This window comes from Euprymna scolopes, chromosome 30 (assembly GCF_053919585.1).
Source record: "Euprymna scolopes isolate OS-2025 chromosome 30, ASM5391958v1, whole genome shotgun sequence".
NCBI lineage: Eukaryota > Metazoa > Mollusca > Cephalopoda > Sepiida > Sepiolidae > Euprymna > Euprymna scolopes.
The window spans coordinates 23976983-24004178 of record NC_136511.1 but is presented as its reverse complement, the minus strand read 5'-3'; the positions used below and the strand labels follow the sequence as shown (position 1 = coordinate 24004178).

Genomic DNA, 27196 nt, shown 5'->3' with positions numbered 1-27196 from the left:
ATAGCAATTAATGCAATTGCAGCATTAAAAAAATGCCCATTGAGGAGTAAATGCTTAACGCAGGGTATTGTAGCAAAATTCAACAACTGAAAAATAAAAGTAAACGTTACACCAGGAGTATGGTGAATACGTAGATATATGAGATCGCTGGCGAACGTGCTTACATATTTTAGCAAGGCTCTGCTCCCGCACATAGCGTCAAGACGACCCAAGCTTAGCTGCTCAACAATGTTTCTCCACACTAGTAACTTGATTACTCTCGCCATGCTCACTCGACTTAAACCTTATTTACTATTTCTTTTGGAACGTGATCGAGGCTAAGACAAACAGATACAACCACAACACGACCGACTCTCTGAAGATTGCCCTGTGCCGTTCGCGGTTACAGATAAGGACGTGATCGCCAATGCATGTGATTTACTCCGCGCTCGCCTTTGAATTGTCTCGCTGCATGTATTTAACTCTTACTGTTAGAAATCACATGGAAATAATATTTTATTTACTCTTTCAGTCCAGCACTTTTTAGCAGACTATGTTCTTCTCGTTTAGCCCTGTTTCTTTCGAATGTTCCCATTTTTACATCGCGTTTCGCTGACTTTTTTTTGGTGAAGAACTGCTGCCCGTCGAAATTACTACTAGTTACTTTTTCCATCTATTACACCAATGCTCATATATTATCATAATGATATTCGAAAACACTGCATCAAAGGGAGGTCACTCTCATGGTCTTTGTTTAGGGTTGATAGAATGGCATTTTTAAAGTCAACTTTGTGCGACTTTCGACTTTTTCGGAGCAGTCTCGTTTTCAAAATTTGTAATATTGAACTATCAGTCTGTTTTTTCAAAAATTTTATCAGCCCTTTCTCAAAACCTTACGTACATATTAACTGAGAAATAAACATGCGATTCTTAGTCGAAACTTTTTAAGTAAAAAATAGCTGCACCTATATTGAACTACGCGTGTGATTGTTAAAATGATGACAAAATTTAATTAGATTTTTATTAAATACCAGGTGTGTTCAAATAGTTTCCAAACGCTTTCGTACAAACACTTTTATTGACAATAGACACATGCAGTTTTAGTCCCCTTCGAAGTAATCACCTCCGGCTGCAATGCACTTGTTTAGTGTTCCAACAAGTTCCGGAAGGCTTCATGAAAATCCTCTTATGTAAGCGTATCAATTGTCCTCGTCACAGCCTTTTTCATCTATCTTATTATTTCATAACGCCAGCCTCCAATGTTTTCCTTAAACTTGGGAAATTAGCAAAAGTCACAGGAAGCATGGCCTGAATTATAGGGAGGGTGAGAAACAGTCTTCATAGCTTGAGTAGCTTAATAGTCTGTGAGAAAGATAGAGGAATAAACTAGTGCATTCAAGCAAATCACCAGAATCTTCAGTTCCCCGCGATTGTGTGTAGAGTTCCTACACTGACGCTAAATTATCCACCTATATCTATAGACACACGACGGTCTTTATCCATGAAATTGTTTATTTTGCCAATCACTTCTGGTGTTTTGACATCCTAACTTCTCCCACACCTCTCATCATCCCTCACAGACTCACTGCCTTTCTTGAATCTTATACGACTCAAAAAACTGATGGTCGGTAAATGCAAGATGGTCCAAAAGCAGTCTGAATAATTCCATGCGTTTCTCTGGCATTTTTCCACGTTTCAAATCGAATATTATTGCAGATCCTTCTCCTTAATCGTCATCACGTCCATATTTCATTGTTGCGTTTCACGAGCTACGAGAATCAGACTTTAGTAGGGTGTTTTACAATTACTGCTGTAGCTGTTAATTTGAACTTAAAATCAGAAAATTGGACAGTCATCTCATAAAATGTATAGAAATAATATACTAAATATTTAAGAGAGTACGGCAATTTGAAATGCCTGTAAATAAACAGTCGTGAAACTTATTTAAGGTACCTCGTAGTTAGATTTTGAAATTCTTTGTTAATAGGTTAATAAAACCGTTGTTTTGTTTACAGCATATCAACATTTTGGGGGTTAGTTAATGCCGAATCAGCAAATGTTTCACGTTCTTTATACCCTCAAATATTTGTTTATAAAGTTTTGTTTTGTTGTTATTTTTACGGCATATCGACCGTTTTTTGTGTGTTTTTTAGCCAGAGTTAACTATTTAGGAAACAATATTTAATGCTTCAAATTTTTCCTATCTTTAAATATCTATTCATGATGTTTAGGTTTTCTGTTCTGTTTATCGGTTTATCGGTTCAACTGTTTTTATGCTTCACCTTGTTTATATTTTCAAATATTTTCATGGTGTTTTGTTATTTAACACATAAACACGTTTTTGGGTTACTTCATGCTGAACACCCAGACAAGTGAAGCATGCATGGTCCCCCGTTAATGCAAAGTGAATGAGGCATAAAATAGCATTTGCCCACTTCCCATTTAGCCCCAAACGCCCCCAGGAGACGCCAAATCCCGATAAAAATGAACAAACAGTGCAGTTTTAGGCCTTAGCATATGTAAATTTGTGTTCTTCACCATGCAAACAAAAGAAATGGCTAAGTCTATCATTTGCCCTCCCATTAAGCTCCAAAAGTTCCCAAGGTTTATATACATTTAAATTTGAGTTCAGCACCATGCGAAACGGCTAAATAGACATACACATAAAGATTTGGACATTTATGGTTAAATAGTCCCAAAAATGGAGTGTTTCTATAAGCCCTTAAGGAGCTCTTGGTGCTTACCCAAGAATGATCGCGAAGTATAGACAAACAAAATTATATAGAAATAAGTTCCTTACAACTTTTCAGAAAGTTTTATAAAAATCCAAGACATCAATTTTTAAAATAAGCACACAAGTGTCAATTTTAGCCATTTAAACCCGAAAGGCAACTTCTTATATTTTCAAATATAAAAGAATTATGTTATCAAAGAGTAAATTTTTAACAAAACAAAACTTATCAAAATAATAAATGCTCAACACTATCAAGGAGAGCAAAAACAATAATATTAAATGAAACAGGTTTATTTCTTATTGTTCTGGTGATAAGAATTTATACATAATTTTTATTTGTCATCTTTCATTTAATATTATCCTTATCTTCAAGTATATATTCATGTTTTAAAGCCAAATCACAACGCAATATTAGGAAAATAAACAAATATTTTACTTGTTTGAAATTTATAACATAAATATAGTTCGGAGCTAAACTTCATCCTCGGTTTGTTGTTTTTTTTCTCTTTTCTTTTCTTCTTTCTTGCGATGTTGTAAAGTTAGAGAAAGAAAAGTCACATGATGCGTATTTTATTTTCCTAATATTAGAAAGGAAAAAAAAAAAGAAAACAATATACTTAGGATGAAGTTTAGCTCCGAAATATATGTATGTTATAAATTTCAAACAAGTAAAATATGTGTTTGTTTTCCTAATATTGCGTTGTGATTTGGCTTTAAAGCGCACTTGATGCGTATTTTATTTTCCTAATATTAGAACGAAAAAAAAAATAGAAAGAAAATAACATACTGAGGATATAGTTTAGCCCTGAAATATATTTATGTTATAAATAACGTTAGATATATGTTTATTTTCCTAATATTGCGTTGGTATTTTGGTTTTTAGCGCACTGGATGCGTATTTTATTTGACTAATATTAGAATGAAAAATTGAAAGAAAAACCATATACTGAGGATGGAGTTAAGCCCCGAAATATATTTATGTCATAAATTTTAAACAAGTAAAATATTTGTTTGTTTTCCTATTATTTCGTTGTGATATGGCTTTTAAACGCACTTGATGCGTATTTTATTTTAATAATATTAGAACGAAAAAAATAGAAAGAAAACAATATACTGAGGATGGAGTTTTGCCCCGAAATCTATTTATGTCATAAATTTCAAACAAGTAAAATATTTGTTTATTTTTCCTAATATTGCGTTGTGATTTGGCTTTCAAGCGCACTTGATGCGTATTTTATTTCCTATTAGAACGAAAAATCGAAGGAAAACAACAGACTGAGGATGGAGTTTAGCCCCTAAACATATTTATCTTATAAATTTCAAACAAGTTAGATATATGTTTATTGTCCTTATATTGCGTTGTGATTGACTTTTAAGCGAACTGGATTCGTATTTTATTTTCCTAATATTAAAACGAAAAAATCAAAAGAAAACAACAGACTGAGGATGGAGTTTAACCTCGGAATATATTTGTTATAAATTTCAAACATGCCACATATTTGTTTATTTTCCAAATATTGCGTTGTGATTTGGTTTTCATGCACACTTGATGCGTATTTTATTTTCCTAATATTAGAACGAAAACTATAAAGAAAACAACACACTGAGAATGGAGTTTAGCCCCGAAATATATTTATACTATAAATTTCAAACAAGTAAAATATGTGTTTATTTTCCTAATATTTCGTTATGATTTGGCTTTCAAGCGCGCTGGATGCGTATTTTATTCAAATTAAATCAACGTTTTTACATGGAACTCACACCCTTGACGATATTAATGGTTTTATGTTTGGTTATTTTGTCTGACGTCATACCAACCAGTTTCAATTTGTAGCTATTTTGGAAAAAAAGAATTCAAATATTTATATCTTCAAATATTTTTTTCATTGGGTTTAGTTTGGATATTTTGTAGAACAAGTTGTTTTGTTGTTTTTGTCTTTGTAGAAAATTATTTTTGAAAGTGAAAAGTTATAAAAGAAATTTACATAAATGTGTGGTGAATTCTAAGTCAGAAAGCCAGGAGTAAATATATGTCGGAGCTAAACTCCATCTTCAGTACGTTGTTTTCAGTCTGAGCTGATAGGACCAGACATTAAAAACAGCATCAAAATACTGCGCTAAAATTGCTTACACTTAACCAAACAACGAAGTAAACAAGTCGCTGTTTCAACTCGCACGTTGCATGTGTTCGTTAATATATCTCTTTATCTAGAATACATAAAATTATATGGCATAAACGGATAGACGAACTAAAGGATGAAGGAAGTATATTTATTTGGAAGCGTCCGTTAATTGATTAAAATCTAGTACACTATTAAAAATAGAAACATAAAAGAATTGCAATGAATTGTACCGTATGAGGAAAACTATATTAATATGAAAGTACAAATAATGGCTACCTTTTCAGTGAATAAATTAATTGGAAGAAGCAGTTAACCCAGAAAACGTGTAAAACAAAAGAAAACATATTGTCTGGACACATCTATAAGCAATTTGACTGTGTGACTGGTGGAAAATCTGAGCAGAAAAGTTCTAGATTTTTAAGCTATTACAGTTAAATTAAATAGGAAAAAGTCGACTTTATTTAATTACATAGATAAATACATATGACACGAGTAGAGTCTATGAGGTTTGTGATTAAAATACTACTAATAAAGGCGAAACTAATAGTAATTAAAAAAAACAACAAACAAGTACATCCATTGCAAAGGTCCTTTACATGAAGGGATACACAAGAAAAATTGATGAAATCACAAAGGGATGGGGTTATGCACTATATAACATATCGAATATATCGGTAAGATTTATTATTACGTCATAATTGATGAATTGAGAAAAGGAAGACGTCATCTACACAAATACAGACAGCATCAGGGCATTTGCTGAATTTCTATACAGCAGGTACTCTGTTTAGAACTGAGTGCTTGATTATACTTCTAAAATTCTTAAGGAATAGGGGCATCAATGTTTAGAGTGAGAGGATATATACACTTGAGTTTCGATTCTTTTATTTTTTATCGAGTAATTTCCACTGTCCATCTCTTTATTGCAGATTTGTTAAAATAAAAGGGCAAACATACAATGTCTTCTCTTGCGAACTTTAATCTTATTATATTCTTCTGTCAAAATATAATAATAAACAAAAGGATATTCTAGGTATAAGCCTCATATAAAATGATTATTTATCGACATATCCGCCATTTTTTAAATAACTTAAAACAATCTTTTGTCTCCCGAGTAAGTCAATTGTTTGGTCTTAAAAACAGTTCTGACTCTAGCAACATCAACTATATTCCTCTACAAGGCATTCTTTGAAGTAAATTGCTCTCCTCCCTCATAAACTGCTCTTTTTACTATTGACCAGAGATATTCAATGGGGTTAAGATCTGGAGAACACGACGGTCAAGTCATGAGGGTTTCCCCAACGAATTCCATGGATTCAAGGAAGGCTGAAGTCGCCCCAAGCAAAATGGGATGGTACATTGTCATGTATAAAAATCATCTGAGAGCGAGGTGACAATGGTAGGTTATCTAGCCATGTTGACAAATGATCATCCAAAAAGGCTGTGTACGCATTGCTGGTAAGATTTACACCCTCTGACACATCATGGTCCAACAAACTCAAACCCAATGATTCCCACCCAAAACATGATGCTTCCAACTCTTTGTCGGCGATGAACTTTGTAAGGGATCGGAGTTCCGTTCGTGTTTCAAACTTTGGTCCATCTATTCGAACTGTCAATAGGATCTGTTGGGAATCCATTTTCATGTAATTGTGTCCAAGCCATTCGTTTTTCGCTATGTTCTTTTTTTTTTTTTTTTTTTTTGCTCAATGGAGGCATTTGAAGAGGTTGGACGTTCCTTGCAATCTCATTCAACACATTGTATCGGGCATGCCTCAGAGCGATTCTAGATTTTGCAAAAACGAAAGAACTGGTGCTGTCTGTGTTTCGGTTGACTTCTCTACGAGTTTTTCGAATATCACGATCTAAACGGTTTCTCCTGATGCCCTTATATTTCTGTAGATCATGAATCAAGCCAAGGTGTTTGGATCCCATTCCAGCTCCGTGGCAAAATCTTTAATGGGCAATCCTTCTGCGAGTCCAGCAAGTATTTGTTTTTCGATACCCTTTAATTACCTGATTTTTGGCATATTCAGAGATTTGCAATAAAGCGATGGGCAATACAATTTACTTGATAATAAATAAAATGCTATAACTTCGTGAATATCGCATGAATTTGTATGACATTTGTGTATGATTTCATTTCATATGGACTCCGAAACGGTTGCACCAATTTCTTGTAATTTCATACAAATGTATTTTATATATCAGGAAGTTTGCTTGTATAGATTTTTTTCCGGAATACCTCCGATAAGTATAAAAAAATCGATACTCCAGTAAATTCTATGAAAGTAGAAACAATGTGATTTCGACCATGGTAAACATTTTCATGCCATCTAACATAAAAAGTGCAGTTGTGAATTTTTATCACTGTCCAATCAGAAGTTTTCGGTATATAAAATCAACAACAGATACTTTGATAAAATAATGGCGCGTTCAAAATGAATGTGTCTGTCTAGAACTCATCTAAGCCATGATACTTGACCTTTGAATTTAAAACTGTATGCAAGCCATTATTCATGAAAATAAGCTCATGAAAGTAACAGTAGGGTCTCTACAGTGCAATGCATTGTGAACTAAGTCACTGTAGATAGATCTGCTAGTATATATATTTATCCAGGATGAGAATAGTAGTCAAAAGGATACGCATTGTAAATCCTCATCACAAAAATTACGAAACAAAAAAAATATTAGTGATTTATAATAATACCTATACTTCATCTGCTGCTGCTGAACTAAGCTTTTGTTCCCACGAATATATACTTTATTATTTCCCTTGGTGTTACAGAAAACGGGAAACCTTTTTTATATAGACAGACACACTTTCAGTTAAATGGAAGCGACATCGTAAGTAAAGCGCGCTTATTTTTGCTACTTACGGCTGTGTGAATTTTCTCCAACTTTTTTTAGCTGCGGACTCAGTAATCTTCGCTGATTTTGCTGGCTTCGAATGATCTAAAATAAGAAATGCGTTTAATCTGTTATACTTCCGGTTTTAGTATTCAAATTATAGAAGCGCAGATAGATATTTGAAGAGACATCCTTAGCTATCAGTCCGACGGCGACTTTGTTGTTGTCGGGCTGAGGCATGGTTCTATTGCAACCCAACCCGCAAATCAGAACGCGATGCAGGATCTCCTTCTCCCCTGAACAAACGCTATTAAATAGAATTAGCTGATTCGGACACGCTGCGCGCCGCAAAACAGGAGAGGTCATCCACGACATAGTAAGTCCAGAGCCACTCCAAGATTGGCGAAGATGTCCGGAAGGTCAACTGAGGGTGTGTTTACACACCATCAAAGTTTACGTCAAACTTAACTCCGGTTCACAGGTCTACGGTGTCACTGGACAATTTGCCGATAACTATCTTAGCTGTTGCAGACCATCGAGCATGGGCTGCCTTCATCACAAAAGCTGTGTATCGTCTTCTCGTACCATGCACATGCCGTAGATGAAATCATGTTAGTGTTCTCCATTGGCTTCGATCCACTGTGGGCCAATTCATCTAAAGACATCACGTGATTTGAATTTGACCGAATACAATGGGTGGGCTTCCATTACCTTTCCCAGCCCAGTTGCATCTGACTCGCCTTTTCGCACCTATCCGTTGTCCTTAGATCATCCGCATAGCTGTAGTCGAATAACGTAACTCTCAATACCATCTAGTGTTGTTTGGCCTTTTGGCTGGGATCGGGGTTCAAGGGTGTTGTGTCTGTTTCGGCAGATGCTGCAATCAAAGACCATATGTGAAGACAAGCCCACATATAAGACCATTTCTCTTGTAGCAATCAGTCATTGGTAAATGTAGGGGAAACCTTTCATACCAATTGTCACTATCCAGCTCCCATACTCCCCGGGGAGCTGGCCCCCATTTTCCCCAATCTCTCCACAATGAAAAAAACGGCCTTGTGCTTAATTTGCTCAGTGGGGAAGCAAACAAATACAACTTCTCAATACCATCTGGTATTGCTTGGCCTTTTGGCCAAGATCAAGTTCAAAAGTGTAGTATCTGTTCCGGCAGATACTGCAATCAAAGATCATATGTATAGGCAATACCACCTATAAGACCATTGGTCTTGTAGCAGGCAGTTGTTGGTCAATGCAGGGGAAACCCTTCATACCAATTGTCACTATCCAGCTCCCCTACTCCCCGAGGAGCTTATCACCATTTTCCCCAATCTCTCCACATAAATGAGAATAGAAAAAAAAATTACATAACATTATTTTTCATAAATAAAATTTATCTGAATTTTGTATTTAAGAAAAAAAGTTCTTGTCAGATTGTGTTAAAATAACAGAAATGTTTAATTAAAAAGTAATGAATCTATTTAAGTTCAAAACCCTTCAGTGATATTTTGGACACCGTGCATAGAGCACAGTTGTAAATAATCTCACCTGCTAATTAATTGGTTGAAAAATGCGAGCCTCGCTTTTTGTTTATAATTAAGCGGTTTGTGCACTATAAAAGTGGTGGACGAATGTTTATTTAAAATAGACATTTGACGAGGTTATTTATGGGCACCCCTCCCGTGGGTCGATTGGTAGAACTGCTGACTATTAACGCGATGGTTCTAAGTTCAATCCTCAGCTTGGGAGAGGTGCTAGTCTAGCGGCACTCGTGAGTTGTGACACAACAAAAGAGGACTGTATGTCGATGACTACAAATATATATATATATAAATATATATATATATATATATATATATATATATATATATATATATATATGCAAGAAACTGCTGCAACGAATATTGTCGCATTTTTTTTTTACAGAAATCGCGACAGGCTAGTCATGAAGCCACTTAATGTAAGGATCAAAAACAAACAAAAATTGTAATGTAAAAAAAAAAAACAGCTTGTGTGAGATGGATAGATTCCTACTCAGATTACATCAATTCACCTTCCTTTATTTGTCAGAAATATCGCGCATAAAATGTTAGGATTAAACGACAAAATAAGTGAAGAATCGGATTGAATGTCGTATTAAGAAAAAACGCGTTTACTTTCGTATTTGCGGGAATGTGATTTTTTCTCGATTTTCTTATCGACAGAGTTGCATAGGTCATGCGCAAATGTTTGCTGACATTCTTATTTAAAATAATATAATATTAATTATTAATCCTAAGTATGAGAATTCTGTAACAACATATGTGGTTTGGAGTAATACTAATACTTCGTTTTGCTATTGCTAAGTTTTACTTGCGTTTGCGAGAATTTAAACTTGCAGGCATATGCAGAGACATTTATATTGGGTTATAATGGAATCAACGCTTCTTAGAATTGATTGGACGATTGCATCCTTTGCAGCTTATTTCACGATGCAGCGAACCGAACAAAAATCATAACCTTCTTATGATCAAGACGAACTCCTCTTCTCTGAGGTCCACGAAGCCCTCTCGGCAGATCTGCCGTGATGAAGAGCGTATGACATACATTACAGTTATAGAGCGGCAACGCGTAATCTCGTTTTTTTTTTGTTTGCATTTTTTTTGTTTTCATTTTTTTGTGAAAATCACTCCAGGGAAAGCATGATGCCACTTAATGTAAGAAGCAAAGAAAACAAAACAGGAAAAAATACACTTCAAATTTAAAATCTCAGCCAAAGTTAAGGTAGATGGATTCTTATCCAGAAACCACCAATTTTCCCTCCTTTGTCAGAAACATCACTTATGTGAGAAATGAAGAATACCTCAAGGAATTATTTAGATTGAACTTGGTTTTAGCTGTAACCGAAAGCGTATTGCGTACGAAAACGCGTTTATTTTTCGTACTTACGAGAATATGTCGATTCTCCTGCGTTTTCGGTTATGGCTGCCAACTCCTTATTTTGTAGTGATTTAGCTGGCTTCGATCGACCTAAAATTAGAAATGTGTTTTATCTCTTATATTTTCTACTTTATAATTTAAAATAGCAGGAGTATTCAGCGTTACCCGTCACAAAAATTGTAAAATATTTCTAATAACACTTCCATCTCTTTTCCATCTGTAACGCTTTCCCCGTGTCGTTGTGCCTCATCTCTCCTCCTTCTTTCTTCTCCGCCTAGCCCATTCTTCTCTCTGTATGTGCACACACACAAACACGCACGGAAGGTTCGCAACTTTATCAACGCTTTAGTTAGATACAGAGTTACAATAATAATAACATAATCTATCTGAAAAACTGACTTGTCCTGACGAAATACGCACCACTTTAAATATCCAGACCGTGTGTATCGAGAAAACATATTGAAAAGAATACATGTACCTTGCATCGGGATGCAAGAAATAAGAGGAGATAATTATCTTATGTAACTACTACCGCGGAATAAGGATATTTCTCCACCTTTTTTATTGGAGGAATTCTGTCGAAAAATAAATTTGTAAAGTTTTGATTTGCAGTTTTTATTTATTCTCTTTGTATTAAGCTCTAGTTTTCACGGTCGTATCAAGCTTTTCTATTATTGGGTTGGGATAATATAAACATTGATATGTTTATGGGACTGGGGTTTTCTTTGGATTTGTCTAGTAAACTTCTATTAATTACATGATTAAATATATATACATATATATGTGTGTATATATATATATGTGTATATATATCTATATATATATATATGTGTGTGTATGTATGTATTTGGTAAGGTGATTGATAATTTATAATTCAAAATTAAAATTAAAAATTAAAAATTAAAAATCTGTAAATCCGTTTCATAAGAAGGAGCACAACAAAGCCAATTTACCTATTGAGCTTTGGTACATCGGCTTTACAACGAGCATTATTTTTTCCTGTATTTTAATTAAATTAGTATTTTTACTGTAGCATTAAAATACACTCTGCTCTATAGAATATATCTCCCTTTAAATTATATATATATATATATATATATATATATATATATATATATACATATATATACGATAGCGTGTGTGTTATTTTGTGTGTCACGCTTAAATCTGGGTCGTGTAATATTCTTCAATTTCTTGTCACAAATAATTTTCTCACGTATGCTTCATAAGTTTTATTTTAGGTTTCAGTTATGGCTGAAGGAACTCAAGTTATATATATATATATATATATATATATATATATATATATATATATATTTAAAGGAGATTAGAACAATAGTCTAACGAGCTGAGTGTATTTCAATGTAACAGTGAAATTACTAGTTTCATTAAAATACAGGAAAGAAATTTCCCAGTTGTCGCCCTTTCTTGCTTTGATTTACTTGTTACTTTTTTTCCACGATAGCAGTGAATTCGCAGCAACAGTAGTCGCTGAGGCGACGTGGTTGCAATGGACACCAATGATAAAAGCGTTACTCACCTTTTTACATATTTTTACGATTTTGAACAGCAGAACATTCATTATAACTTTTGGTCTACTGAACGAAAATTGAAGGAAAAAGTCTCACAATATAGCTGAGAAGGTGATCTATAAACTGTAATAATTGTTTGAAATTTGGTCGGAAAATTAGTAAGCGGTCAAGCTTTAAAGCAGTTCTTAATAACGGAAACTGCCAATTATCCATATATTTAAACAATACAATGTTTGAATGATAATTTTGAAAACGTCCAATGCTTGTTAAGAATGTATATATATATATATGTATATATATACATACATATATATATATATATATATATATAATTAGTGGGTGCAATAAGTATTCGCTGTAAAGCAAAAACAGAGAATTCTTTTTTTACACAAACACAAAACAATAACAATGAGTTTTTCTTTTATATACGTGCATGATAAATACAAATCTCGTGTCAAAAATCATACAAAAATACATTAGAATAGAACTTTGTTATTAGTTTTGTTTTCGTGTAATGAAATGAATAAACCTTTTGCTTTGTATCGGATAGTTATTCAAGCAACTGTATATATGTATGTATATATATATATATATATATATATATATATATATATATATATATATATATATAAAGGAGATTAGAACAATAGTCTAAAGAGCTGAGTGTATTTCAATGTAACAGTGAACTTACTAGTTTCATTAAAATACAGGAAAGAAAAAGTGCTCGTTGTAATTTAGATATATAATAAGCTCGATAGGTAAATATCCTAGAGCTAATTCAATATTAAGTAATGTGATTGATAATTTAAAATGTAAAAATCAAATTATAATTAAATTAAAAATCAGTTTCACAAGAAGGAACAACAACAAAATCAATTATCTGTACGATCGTTTCGGAAAACCGTTTTTTTATTGTGGTAGACATCAAGTTACGGACAATAATTACATATAGTTTTGTAATACTATTAAGATTTTTAAATATTTTAAGAATATTTTACTCTATTTCTTTTCTATCTATAACCCATATTAATTTTCTTATCAATTTTTAATCCAGACCTTTTATTTCAATTTTTTCAGATACATCTGCCTTACTTTTAATGTTAGGTTTATTTATGGTGTCTTTTAGATTTAATAAACACCCTTTAAAATTTGCTGACGAGGAGAACTTGTTTATAAAAAAACTATATGTAATAATTATTGCCCGTAACTTGATGTCTACCACAATAAAAAAACGGTTTTCCGAAACGATCGTACAGGTAATTGATTTTGTTGTTGTTCTTTCTTATGAAACAGATTTGTAATTTAATTATAATTTGATTTTAAAATTTTAAATGATCAATCACGTTACTTTTTTTTATTACATTTTCACCCCAAACAAGGCACATTGCCACTTTGGTGTAGGGGGCTACTATCAGGGGAAACATCTACTGGGGTACTATGTAGGGATTAGGGCAGCGAGATGTTGGTTCACGTTGCACTTGAACTTATGCATGTCAGTACAGTTGGGGAAGCAGTGACCTGGAATGGAATTCCAAAGTCTAGCAGTTCTGGGGAAGAAACTACTGGAGTAGAAAGATCTTTTACATCTAGGGATCTCTACAGTGTGGGGTGGAATTTTGCAGCTTGTCGGGTCTGTCGAGGGTGTTCACGTCGTGGGGACACAAGTGCTTGCAGTTCTTCAGAGCATTCACCATTATAATACTTGTAGAACAGGCAGAGGGATGCAACGTTTCGACGATGGGACAGAGGCTGAAGTTTAGATGCCAGTTTAGGGCCTATCAGATTTGCGACTCTCTTTTGAACCCTGTCAAGGAGCAAGAGACTAGTAGCCGATGCACCGGCCCAAATATGACAGCAATACTCCATACATGGGCGAATAGTGGCCTTATAGAGGTACAGGATACTTTCAGGTGTTAGAAGTTTTCTAGCACGGTAGAGAGAGCCCACCTTCCTTGCAGCGGCCCTGGCAATGCCCTCGATGTAATTGTTCCAACTCATGTTTCCTGTGAATATATATATATATATATATATATATATATATATATATAATTTCGGTTTGGATTCAAGCTAATGTAACAAAGTTATATGGATATATTATTTTATTTTTGAAATCGCATCTTTATAACATATAAAAATCGATAGAACATTAACTCTATAATAATATATACGAAATCTGCAAGAATTAAAATATCATATTTAAGCGTACTTTACGACCGGACTTTACCGAGCGTCCCTGCTAGCTTAGATAAATACTTTTGCAGTTTTAACAAAAGAGCTACAATAACATAACGGTGTCTCCATTTACGCTGAACATCTACAGAATGCCAACATCAATATATTACATATGAAGGAGTTCCCTGTGGAATTTTCACAGGTCCCGCGAGTTATTATAAATATTTTTGATGAGTAACGTATATGGCATCTTGGGGAAATTCATCAGTGTACCTAGATGAAACTCTAGAACCAGTCACTGTAATTAAACTCTGATCTTAAGTAACGTTTGAATTTTTTGAGTCATCTCTGCTAACACTGCGACAGAAAGATCTTTATGAGGAAATGAAAGAAAATATTTCTTTATATTAGTAAAGTAACCTCGGTCAGCTGCCGAAGAGTCTTCAACCAAAAAAGGTAATTAACTCTGAAAGATTCCAATATGCTAAAAAAATGTACATATCTATCTTTCAGAGGACATGCCACTAGAGAATACTTTATATACTTACTTAAAATAAATATTTGTACTCGCAGCGCCATTAGTAACGAAAACGCGCGTATTGTTTTTCGTACTTACTGGCATGGTATTTCCCTAATGACTTTTTAGAAGCGACTGGTTTGATTTTTCCTGATTGACCTATAATTAGAAATGCATTTATTCAAACTATTTTCAGTTTAATATTCAATGTACAGATGAACTAAATAGATAGATGAATAAGGGGAGAGAGAAAGAGAGAGAGAGAAAGAATGACAGAAAGGTAAAGAGAGAGAAAATGAGACGGAAGTGAAGCCATACGATACTGTGCCGTAGGCTTTTTTTTCTTCCTTATCTTTTTCTCTCTCTATAAAGGCAAAGCAACGTATGGGAAAGGACATGCCAGAGAGAGAGAGAGAGAGAGAGAGAGAGAGAGAGAGAGAGAGAGAGAGGGGGGGGCAGTGATTAGCCAGATAGAGTGAGTTATGATGAGGGTAAGAAAATTCTTTATATTGAAAATATATAATTGAAGATATTATCATAAGAAATGATACATCGTAATAAAGCCATAATAATAATCTTCATAGCCTTACTAGATAACCAAAAGGAATATATATATATATATATATATATATATATATATATATATATATATATTAAAATATATATTATATTGATTTCTTATTTATATTTACATCGAACATGTCCTCACACACACACACACACACACACACACACACACATATATATATATATATATATATATATATATATATATATATATATATATATATATATATATATCCAGGCTTTACGTAGTTCCCAGTCTAGCGACATTGATGAGTTGTGATACAGAGAAACACTACTGTAGGTGGATGACTATATATATATATATATATATGTATATATTAAAAGTAAAACAAAATTAAGCAATGCACACACACGTGCATATATATACCCCCACCTATATATATATATATATATATATATATATATATATATATATATGTGTGTGTGTGTGTGTGTGTGTGTGTGTGTGTGTGTGTGTGAGAACATGTTCGATGTAAATATAAATAAGAAATCAATATAATATATATTTTAAAATTGTACAGAAATCATTTTTCTGACCTGATATAATATATATATATATATATATATATACATATATATATACATGAATATATATGTATATGTATGTATGCATATATATGTGCATATATTTATATAAAATGGGTTAAGAAATTCCGACGAGAGAAACAACTCCCCTTATTTAAATAAATATATATATATATATATATATATATATATATATATATATATATATATATATATATATATATATATATATATATATAAATATTTTGTAAATGTACGTTTTATATTTGGGGATTTTAAAAATCTTACTGGGGCAGATCGCTGAAGCAATCTTTCACAAAGTATATATCACAAAGTGAACAATTCTCATGGAATATTGAAATAATCTTCCCCATTATTTCTTTTCATTTTCGAACATGGGGAAACAGTTCAAATAGTTTCGCGCAGACTACTTATAAAAACAAAACACAGTTATGAAATTAACAAAATAAAATATTCGAAGATTGCAGAATTTAAATCGTTATTTTTTTAGTGCTTACAAAATTGTTAGAAGTTCAAAATAAAACGTGCATTAATTGTATTCATAAGAAAATGTAATATTTAAATAAAATGAACGTTTTAAAAAATGTACGACTTTTTCAAAACGAATATTTTGTGAACATTTAAACTAATTAAATTTTCAATGGAATTTAATTGGTCACTGTATGAGAATGTATGCTTTTGAAAACAAACGCACACGGGATTTTACAAAATTAACCTTGCAATAATAAACTAAAAATATCTTATTAAAAGTTATAATCTTTTACAACATTATGAATTGTCTCTCCCTGAAATTCTTCAAAAATAAAACAACAAAAGGTATTATCACTAAAGAAGTAATGTGGGTGATATAGAGAACAAGACTGGTCAAAGCTACTATTTGCTGTACGTATTTGCTAGTGGCAGCCATCTTTATTTTTTTTTCATTCAATGTTTACCCATTTTAAGAAATTCATTACATATTTAGTGAAGAAATTTAAAATTTGTTTTTATGCTATACTTACGGCTTCATTACTTATTCTCGCTCACCTCTCTCTCTCTCACCATATATCTTTCTCGCCCTCTCTCTCTCACTCTCTCCATATCTCTCTCTGTAGAAATCAATGTGCAAGCGATAAGAAAATATAAACCGCTTGAAATAGCATCAATAATTCTAGCAAGCAGTCAGTCTGATGCTATTAGAAATAAAGAGTAGTACTAGCAGTAATAGTAGTAGCAGACAGTGATTAAATGTTACGTAATGGTAGTATAAATAGTCGCCCGGTATGAATACCTTTAAGAACCGATTTTGTAAATAGATTTTTTTTTTAAATCGATATTATATCAAAGTATGTAAAATAATATCTGAAATGAAACAGGAGAACATGGAGATTATTATTATCATTATTCCAAAGGAATGCATTAAATATTTGGTGAGAAAATTAAAAAATCGTTTTTTCTTGGCTTCATTACTCAATAGTAGTCTGCAAGTAACATTTTGTTTAGCCGAGCAGTTACTTGCTCGACTAATGTTTACGGTTAGAAATATGTTTAATGCCCGCAGCGACTTATTTTCCCATAGTAATCACACACCCTATTAAATACCATTTATCCTCAAAATATGCTCCAAACATAAAAATTTACAAGTATCATATTGTTCGATAACTACATATATACTGAAGAATTAAATTCGGTGATATGAATCGGTGAGTTTGCTTTACAAAGTTATGCCTAACATCTTAAGAAATATCATCAGTATATCTAAACAATACTCTTCCATAAGTCATAACAGTTAAACCCCGGAGTGAAGTCGCCTTTGACTTTTATCAGGCACCCTTGTTTTCACAGCGAAACAAAAATAAAGAAAATCTATCTGTCACAATGTTCGACTTACCAAGGGGAGGGAACTTTATAATATTATTTTAGAAATCTTTCATAACTCTCTTTCACAGTGCTTTCCCTTGAAAAGAGCTTATATACTTACTTATCTACAATCTATACTATTAATGAAATCTAAATGTTTATTTATTTATGCGTGTGCCTGTGTGTATATACCAATAAAACTTTCGAACGGATGCACCGAATTGAAAAATTATATTTTCCCCTAAAAGGTGTGAGTCCCTAGATTGCCCTTATTTGTATATGGTTCGTAACAACCAACGCCGAGTCACACAAAAAGCCCGAAATAGCCCCCCCTCAACGGAATTTCGCACTGTCTGTATACAGTCACGGTAACATCTTATGGCATATGGGCAGGACTTGTTGCGCAATGGATAACGCGTCTGAATAAGGATCAGAAGATTTCAGGTTCGAATCCTTGCAAGTTAGTAATAATTTTATCCAACGTTTACTCATTATCCTTAATCTTAGTTAGGGTATTTTTACTTTTCCAGTGTTTTTGTTTTGTGCATATGGGAATTTCCCATTCGCCGAGTTCACAAGGTAAGCATTGATGGTAAGATGATGTTCAGTGTACTTGATGTTGAGTGTATTCGATTTTGTGTTGGACTTGGCGTTGTGTGTGCCGACGCAGCGCAGCCGCTAGTAATTAATATAGTCAATCTCTTATTGACAGAGAGACGCAGCGCATATTGCATTTCATTTCGACGGTAGCGCCATTTGTAACGAAAACGCGCTTGTCTTTTTCGTACTTACCGGCTTGTGATTGTCCTACTGATATTTTAGCCGTGACTGCTAGGCTTTTCTCCTTGGTTGATTTACCTAAAATGAAAAATGCGTTTGGTCTACTTTAGTTACTAAATATAATTTGTGACTAGAGTGTAGCATTTGGGTAGATAGGATAAAGAAATAAAAGTATAGTGTCAAATTTTTTAAATATTTTCTTTGGTTTTTGCATTTACAGACATGAGTATATGAATGAGAAAGATTGAGAGAGATAAAGAATATATTTGTGTGTGGGAGAGAGAGATAGAAAGAGATAGAGAGAGAGAAATAGAGAGAGAAATAGATAGATAGATAGATAGAGAGAGAGAGAGAGAGAGAGAGAGAGTTTGGAGCGAGGCTTTACAGCGTGGCGCTGCAAACATCTTTGTTTTCTATTCTCGTATTGTTCTCTCTCCTTAACTAATGTATCGTCATATGACAGTATACAAGAAAAAGGAATGCGAGACTGAAGCGGAGAGAGGGAGAGAGAGGCAGAGAGAGAGAGAGAGTGTGTGTGTGTGAGGGAGAGAGAGAGCATATAGCGGTCTTTCGCTGTACAAATACTAGACATAAGGTGACGTGCTTTTTTGTTTTTTTACTTGCTTCGGAGGTCACTCTGGGATAAGGCTCAATATGTGTTCGGTAGAGGGTTGAACAACACCATGATTATCAGTAATGTTGGAACTTAGGTATGGTTCAAGTATATAAGACGGCGGCTCAACAATAAGTTATTTAAATTAGGCCTTGAAACGAATACGCCATAGTCAGCTGGGAAGTAGTCCAGCAGTATTATATTCCATATGCTGACAATTCATGAAAAAAACTCTGTTCAACGAATTTTCGTTTAGCACAGGTAGAGAGTGAGGAAAATTGTTGTTGCACAACGAGTATTTATTGTGAAAGTTTTTATGGAGACACCATAGATTGAAGCTCAATCGAGCACTTCCTCTTCTTCTTCTTCTTCTTCTTCTTTCGTCGGTTTTACTTCCTAACTGCCCGAACTTACTTTGTAGAATTCATTTTAGGTTTTACATTCATGGTCTTTCATTTGATTGGTCGAAAGGAAGTTTCTTCATTCAGCGTCTTTGCATGTATTCTTTGTTTGGGATGAAATCCGGGTTTTTTCCGCGAGCTATGGGTCTAACAGCCGGTTGCTAATCCCGGCTAATTCTGATGAAATCAAGACAAAGCAAGAAGGAAGAAGAGAAGAAAAAATAAAGGAAGAAATGGGTCACAATCCGATTAAACAAAGAGAAATAATTCATCATAATTTTACCGTTATTCTCATAGTAGTAGTAGTAGTAGTAGTAGTAGTAGTAGTAGTAGTAGTGAGGGTGTAATATTCTAATACGTACCTGACACAAACCTATTAGCAAACATGTATATATATACATAGATATAGTCATATTCATGGCAGGTGCTCGTCTGAACTCCAATCCCTGGTCCCCCCTCGCCAATCTTTCACGAAAAACACCCGTCTAGCTGAATCCACTGTGAAAAATTTTCCCCAATCTATATCTGTGCCTAAATCAAAACGCGGATTTCATGAGCAAAGCTTCTTTCTTAGAACTGCACGCCTGTGGAACTCTGTTCCGTCTGCCTGCTTCCCTCCTGACTACAACTTGGATGTCTTCAAGTCTAATGCTAACAAATTCCTAATGAACCGCCCCCCCCTAATTAAACACTTCATAAAATCTACTCACTAACGTAATGTACTTGCAATAACCCTTATCCCTGAGTGGCTTCCGGGCCTTGATAAGTGGTGATCACTGTGTAAAAAAAAAAAAAAAAAAAAATGTAGTAGTATATAATGATACCATCTGGAAATAAAATATGTTTAAGGCTCCTAAAATTTGTTCTGTAATTGTCTGTGAGGACCATGGCACAGTGGTTAGAGTATTTAGTAAAATTATTTATTTATTTATTCATTTTATATATATATATATATAACTCATGTCCACCTCTTACACAGCATACCGCCATTTTGACGAAAGGGGTACTATTTGGGGCCATGTCTTGGAAGGATTACAAAGATATTTGTTTATGTTACATTTAAACGTCTGCATATCAGTACAGGCAGGCAACAGGAAGGGTATTCCAATGTCCAGCTGTTCGAGGGAAGAAAGTATTAGAATAGAAAGCAACGGTGAAGGGGTGAGATCTTATTGCTAAGCGAGTTTGGCGTCGATGTCGAGGGTTACAAGTGAAACGAGTACATCAGAACACATTCCATTGAAATATTTGTAAAACAGGCACGGTTATGCAACATTGCGGCGATTGCACAGGAGCTGGAGCTTAGCTGATAAAGTGGGACCGATTAGATTGACAACTATTTTGGACCCTAAGAGGGAGAGACAAGTGGTAGATGCACAAGCCCAGATGTGGCAACAATACTCCATGCATGGGCGAATGGTTGCCTTGTAGAGGCGTAGGATACTCTCAGGTGTGAGTAATCTTCTAGATCGATAGAGGGAGCCCACCTTCTTTGCAGCAGCCTTTGCAATGTCCTCTATGTATTTGTTCCAGTTCATATTGCCCGTAAAGGTAAGGCCAAGGAGTTTTAAGGTAGAATTCTCAGGTAGGGTTCTATTTGACATGGATATAGGGGCGGAAAGGCATCTTGCAATTGTTAAAGGAGAGCAGCTTAGTTTTACTAGCATTAAATGTTACCATCCATTTACGGCCCCATTCCACTCTAGTCCGGATGTCATATTCAAAAGATTGTTCCATTGTCTTAGAGTACAACTGTTCTTTATAATATACATATTATAAAATATTTGTTCCTTTTTCTTTCTTCTGCTTTCTTATTAATATCTGGATGATATTGACTTTACTAGCGCCTCTCTGTTGCCACTATTTATGGATACGCATTAAGCCTGCTCTCGGCCTACCAAGCCAGAAAGGACTGTGAGGAAAATTCCTGATGTTTTCATATTAGCTTTTATAATAAAAGCTCTATGAATTAATTATAATGTTTTTTGCTATATTTTTAATAAGTTAATGCTGTTTCAAGCAAATAGACACCCATTGTAAATTTTGCATTAATTTTAAACACATATAATATTTTTTTTTTTTTAATTATCAAAATGTTGCTTTAAGGTGTTTTACTTAATATTAATGTTCCATTATTTATGAACATTTTTCTCAGGCTGCCAAGTCAGCAGGAAATAAGATGACAACTCGTGATATTTGAATATGCACTATCCACACATATGTGCTATTTTAAAAATCATCATTGTCTAACAGCAGTCCCAGGATTCGAACTCCGGGCATAAGTTACCTTTTACTTATATCAGACATCTTTGCGACAGTAAAATTTATTCTTCATGCGCGATCATGGTCAGCTGCAAAAGATTGTTTGCGTTTTTTTTTTTTTTACCAACAAATGGGGTTGTACTCTTAAATATTACTTTCCCCATTCCGCTTACATGCTGCCATTCATTGAATGGAGCTGAAAATCTTTATTTAGAACAACTTTACACGTGTCCCGGCGTTGACCGATAAATCAAATTGTCGAAATTTCACTGTCGAATCCCAACCTAAAATTAATAGTAAATAATACGATATAAAAACGATGTTAGCAATATTAATACTAAGACCATCAATAACAAATCATATCGTATTTATATGTGGCATCTGTGCTTGTAATGCTATAACATTTTTCTATTCCTGATGGGAAAATCGTTTCTATATTTATTATTATATAGATAAATTAGTTCATTCTGCTATTTAAAGAAAGTCGCAGCGCCAGTTTTAACGAAAACGCGTTTATTTTTGTTCGTACTTACTGGCATGGTATTTCCCTGCTGCCCTTTTTGCGGTGCCTGCTAGACGCTTCTTGTCTGATTTACCTAAAATTAGAAATAAGTTCATTCATCTAAAAGTCCTGCTTTCTTATAAACATTACATACCATCTTTCTTATAAACATTGCATACCATCTGAACATAGAAAGAGGCATTCCCTGACAGAAGTAGTTTCTTTTTAATTAATTAATTTCGCCGCATAGCTATTAAAAGACGAGTGCGCTGGTGATAGGGACAGAAAGAAAGCAATGCAGCTATGTGCTTCGGGTGTTTTCTTTATTTTTATATCTCTTGACATATAGGATCATGAGAAAATGTTCATATTTTATTTCATTATTAGCGGGGTTACCCGGCGTTGGCCGGGTGATTGGAGGTGTGTGTTCTGTTAAATAAAAAAGAAACCGGCGGGGGGGGGGTAGTATCGAACCCGAAGCCCTGAGGCGAAGTTTGAAAATAAAATGTAAAAAAAACATGAACCGTTCGGCCAGCCAGAATGAGTTACTGAAAGATGTTTGAATTTATTTAAGTTAGAACCAAATTGACAGGTGCCCGCACAGAAATCGTAGAGCGTTACGACGACGACGACGACGACGACGACGACGACGACGACGAAGACATAAGTAATCGCTATTCAGCAAATGAGGTCAATGACCAGGTTTGTTTGTTTTAACGAAGTAATAAAGAAAACATAAAAACGAACGTAAAAACTTAAGCGGGACGGGGTAATCAAAACATCGAAAAAAAACACAAAAAAAACACAAAAAACTAACGTAAGGCAAACGAACGATGTTAACTGTAGAAATCGAAAAAACAAAAAAGAAAACAGAAAAAACCAACGTTAAAATAAAAAAAAAACCACGAGAAAATGTCTTAAAAAAGCCTGTTTCGATATTAAAATTGAAAAAATCGGTGGGTACAAAGTAAAAAAAAAAAAAAAACAGAAAAACGAACGTTACATGAAAAATGGCTTAAATAACAATTTAAATTTTAAAAATCGAAAAAAAGACATCTCACACCACGATTCGAACCCAAAACGTACGAATAGCGAACAAACGCGCTGACCAACTGAGCTAACGCGACGTACCTGAAACTTACTCAGTTCTTCAACTATTTACGGTAAATCAGGTCATGACGTCATCTGACGCATACGTAGAACCGGTCGTCGTCACAAGGAGGCGGTTTTGTTGCCCCCCCCTGTCGAAAATTGTCGAATTCGGGGTAAAAAAATGAACGTTTTTGGCCAATTTTTCGATATTTTTCGGGCGAAGAATGGAGCTTAAAAATGATACCGAGTTTGTAATTTTTTGTCGTGTTTCGCGAAGGTTTTTGCGGACACACAAACACATATACAAACATACAAACATACATACATAAATACACACGCATTTTCTCTTTTATATATATACTAGCAGGGGTATCCGGCGTTGCCCGGATGGTTGTAGGTGTGTGTGGTGTTAAATAAAAAAGAAACCAGGGAGGTAGGATGGAACCCGAAGCCCTGAGGCGAAGTTTGAAAATAAAATCGGCCAGCCAGAATGAGTTAGTGAAAGATGTTTGAAAGTCGTCGAGCGTTACGACGACGAAGCATTGTTATAAGCGAAGTAAGAAAAGAAAACAACGTTTTAATTAAGCGGGGGGGGGGATAATCAAAACATAAAAAAACAAAAAAATCTAACGTAAGGCAAACGAACGTTCAAAACAGATAACGAACACGTGAAAAATGGCTTTAATGAGCTAGTTTCGATATTAAAATTTTTAAAAAATCGGTGGATACCCGAGCGTCACTAAGAATAAGCGAAGTAAAAAAAAAAAACAAAAAAAAAAAACAGGAAAACGAACGTTACGTGAAAAATGGCTTAAATAATAAAGGGTTCAATATTTAAATTTATAAAATCGAAAAAATATCATCTCACACCACGATTCAAACCCAAAATGGTTAGATAATGAACAAACGCGTTAACTAACTGCGCTCAAGCGAGGAAGATTAAGTTTACCCGGTTTTTAAACTATTTAAAGTAAATCAGGTCACGACGTCATGACGTCATCTGACGCATGCGTAGAATCAGGCATCGTTACGAGAAACCCGTTTTTGTTGACCCTCCCCTGTGGAAAATTGTCGATTTCGGGGTGAAAAAGTTAACGTTTTTGGCCAATTTTTCGATATTTTTCAAGCTTCGATATAATACCGAGTTTGTGAATTTTCGTCGCGTGTGTCGAAAGTTTTTAGCAGACACACAAACATACACACATACATACACACAAACAAACATACATACATACATACATACATTTTCGCTTTTATATATATATAGATAGATAGATTGCGGTTTTTCTTCATTGCTATCAGCCTTCATACCAAAAATAACATATCGGTTTACCAGTAATGCTAGAAGTAAACTACCGATCTCTGAAGTTTTAATAGATGATGATAATCTACCAGTAAAATATGAAATGTAATATTCACATCTCTGCATATCACTTAGTATTTGTTGGGAAAGGATAACGCAATATATGTCTTATGACAGAAATGCCGCTTCTTCTTCATCGCTTAGTTTTTCATTTACAGGCGTTAATATATATATATATATATATATATATATATATATATATATATATATATATATATAACCTCCTTCTATATATACCTTTTGTCAAACAATAAATTCTTAACTCGAATATATGTGTCTATATTTTCATTTTCAGAATTTAACTTTAACCACTAAACTTACATATTGCTCTATTTTTAAATATTGAGCTTTTCTTTTGTGGCTAGGATCATCCCGAAAATATTGCCTCAAGTAATACTTATCAGAATATTTCACCTGATTTTTAATCTGTGTCATATCTCGCTTATATATATATATATATATATATATATATATATATATATATATATATATATATATATATATGTATATATATATATATATATATGTATATATATATATATATATACATACATAGAGAGTTAGAGATATAGAGAGCGAGAGAGATAGAGAGTGAGAGAGATATGTAGCTAGAGAGAGAGAAAGAGGGAGGGAGGGAAAGAGAGAAAAAGAGAGGGAACGAAAGAAAAAGAGAGAGGGAAGTGATGTTCTTATCTGTTTTCTCTTTTTACAAACTCTCCCATCGTTTTTTTCACTTTGTTTTCTATTTACAGGCGTTGCATGACGAGCAACATTATCACACATACACACACACACACACACAAACACACACACGCATATATATACATATATATATATATATATATATATATATATATATATATATATATATATATTACAATAGAAAATGGAGCATGAAAAGTAATATGGTTAAGCTTTAATATGCAAAAGTAAAGGTCTAAGCATTAAGAATTGATTATATAATATTATAAATTGTTTTTTTTTAATTCAATTCATAGCATTATATAAGCAGTTCTTTATATTGCAATATTTTAAGTTATAAATTTATTATATTTCTAATAGAATATCTCATCCCTTTCTTTTTACTTATGCATGTTTAAGCTTAACCACATTACTTTTCATGCTCGCATTTTCTATTGTAATCCACGATTTTTCTTGGCTTCCAGTTACTGTCTGATTTTTTGCCCCATAAACATAACATACAATTATGTAATAAGAATGTACGACACTCGTCTCCTTTCAATAAAATCCCCCCAAATTATCTCCCTTTAATTTTCGTATTCTCTCTGTCTCATTTGTTACTTTTCTTGTCGGGAGAGCGGTGAATTAGTAGCAAAAGTAGTTGCTGAATCGACGTGGTTGCTATGGAAACCAGTTTAAAAAAACGTCGCTCACTTATTTATGTTTTTTTTTACGATTTTGAACACCATTTAATCCATAATAATTTATTATTTTTGTTTGATTTTGTTTTACAACATAGCTGAGAAATTGATCTATAAACTGTAATAATTGGTCAAAGTTTGGTCGTAAAATTAGTGAACGGTGAATTTTTAAAGCGGTTCTAAATGACTACAACTGCCACTTAACCATATATCCAAACACTTCCGTGTTTGTATTATATATATTTAATAAGTATTATAGTAAATAATTATGTCGGCCCCCTTAGGAAACTCATTTCATATCCTTGAGCACTTTCAGTTGAAATAAAAATCGGCCAATTTAGCACTTATGTGCAGATCCACATATAATAATTAGATCATTCTGACAGACGTTAAAACCATTTAAAAGAATAAATGTTAAAAATTAAACAGTATTTCTCGCGGTTAACTGTAGCCGAATGGATTAGGTCACTGCTAATGAAACCAGGCATTGGTTCGAATCTATCAACTGGTGTTAATCGTAACACACTGCACTGATGATTACGAAAGGATGAACACTAGTGCCTGTAAGTATTTAATAATTATTATAGTATATATATATATATATATATATATATATATATATATATACATATATATATATATATATATATATATATATATATATATATATATATACTTTATTTAATCACATAAATTAATATACGGATATATAATTTTATGCGTAGATTTTCAATATTTATTCCAACAATGCTAAATGCATAGGTAGAGCTAGGTAGTAAGTTATAAACATATATATGGCAATTAAGCTACACAGAATATTATGCGTTTCATTCTCGTGAGAACGCGACAGGATTAAGGCACAAACCTGACGAATTCACACGAGAATTAATCACGGAATACTCGTATATGTAGCTTAATTGCCATATATGCTTTTATAACTTACTACTCTCTCTCTCTCTCTCTATATATATATATATATATATATATATACATACTATATATATA

At 33.5% G+C, this 27196-nt stretch overlaps 1 protein-coding gene across 50 annotated transcripts in view; it reads right to left on the bottom strand.

Moving 5' to 3' along the window:
- The window catches only part of LOC145254714 (uncharacterized), a 269962-nt gene that overhangs the window by 39872 nt on the left and 202894 nt on the right, over nt 1-27196 (bottom strand). For 23 of the 50 annotated variants that reach the window (XM_080113392.1, XM_080113399.1, XM_080113391.1 and 20 more), the window contains 2 exons: nt 22386-22448; nt 18589-18654 (listed from right to left, as the gene is read on the bottom strand). In XM_080113392.1, the coding sequence (XP_079969518.1) occupies nt 18589-18654; nt 22386-22448 (129 nt within the window). Of the gene's footprint in view, nt 1-7715; nt 7792-10611; nt 10693-14922; nt 14983-18588; nt 18655-22385; nt 22449-27196 lie in introns of all 50 variants that reach the window. The other 27 variants (XM_080113387.1, XM_080113389.1, XM_080113393.1 and 24 more) reach the window with 9 other exon arrangements.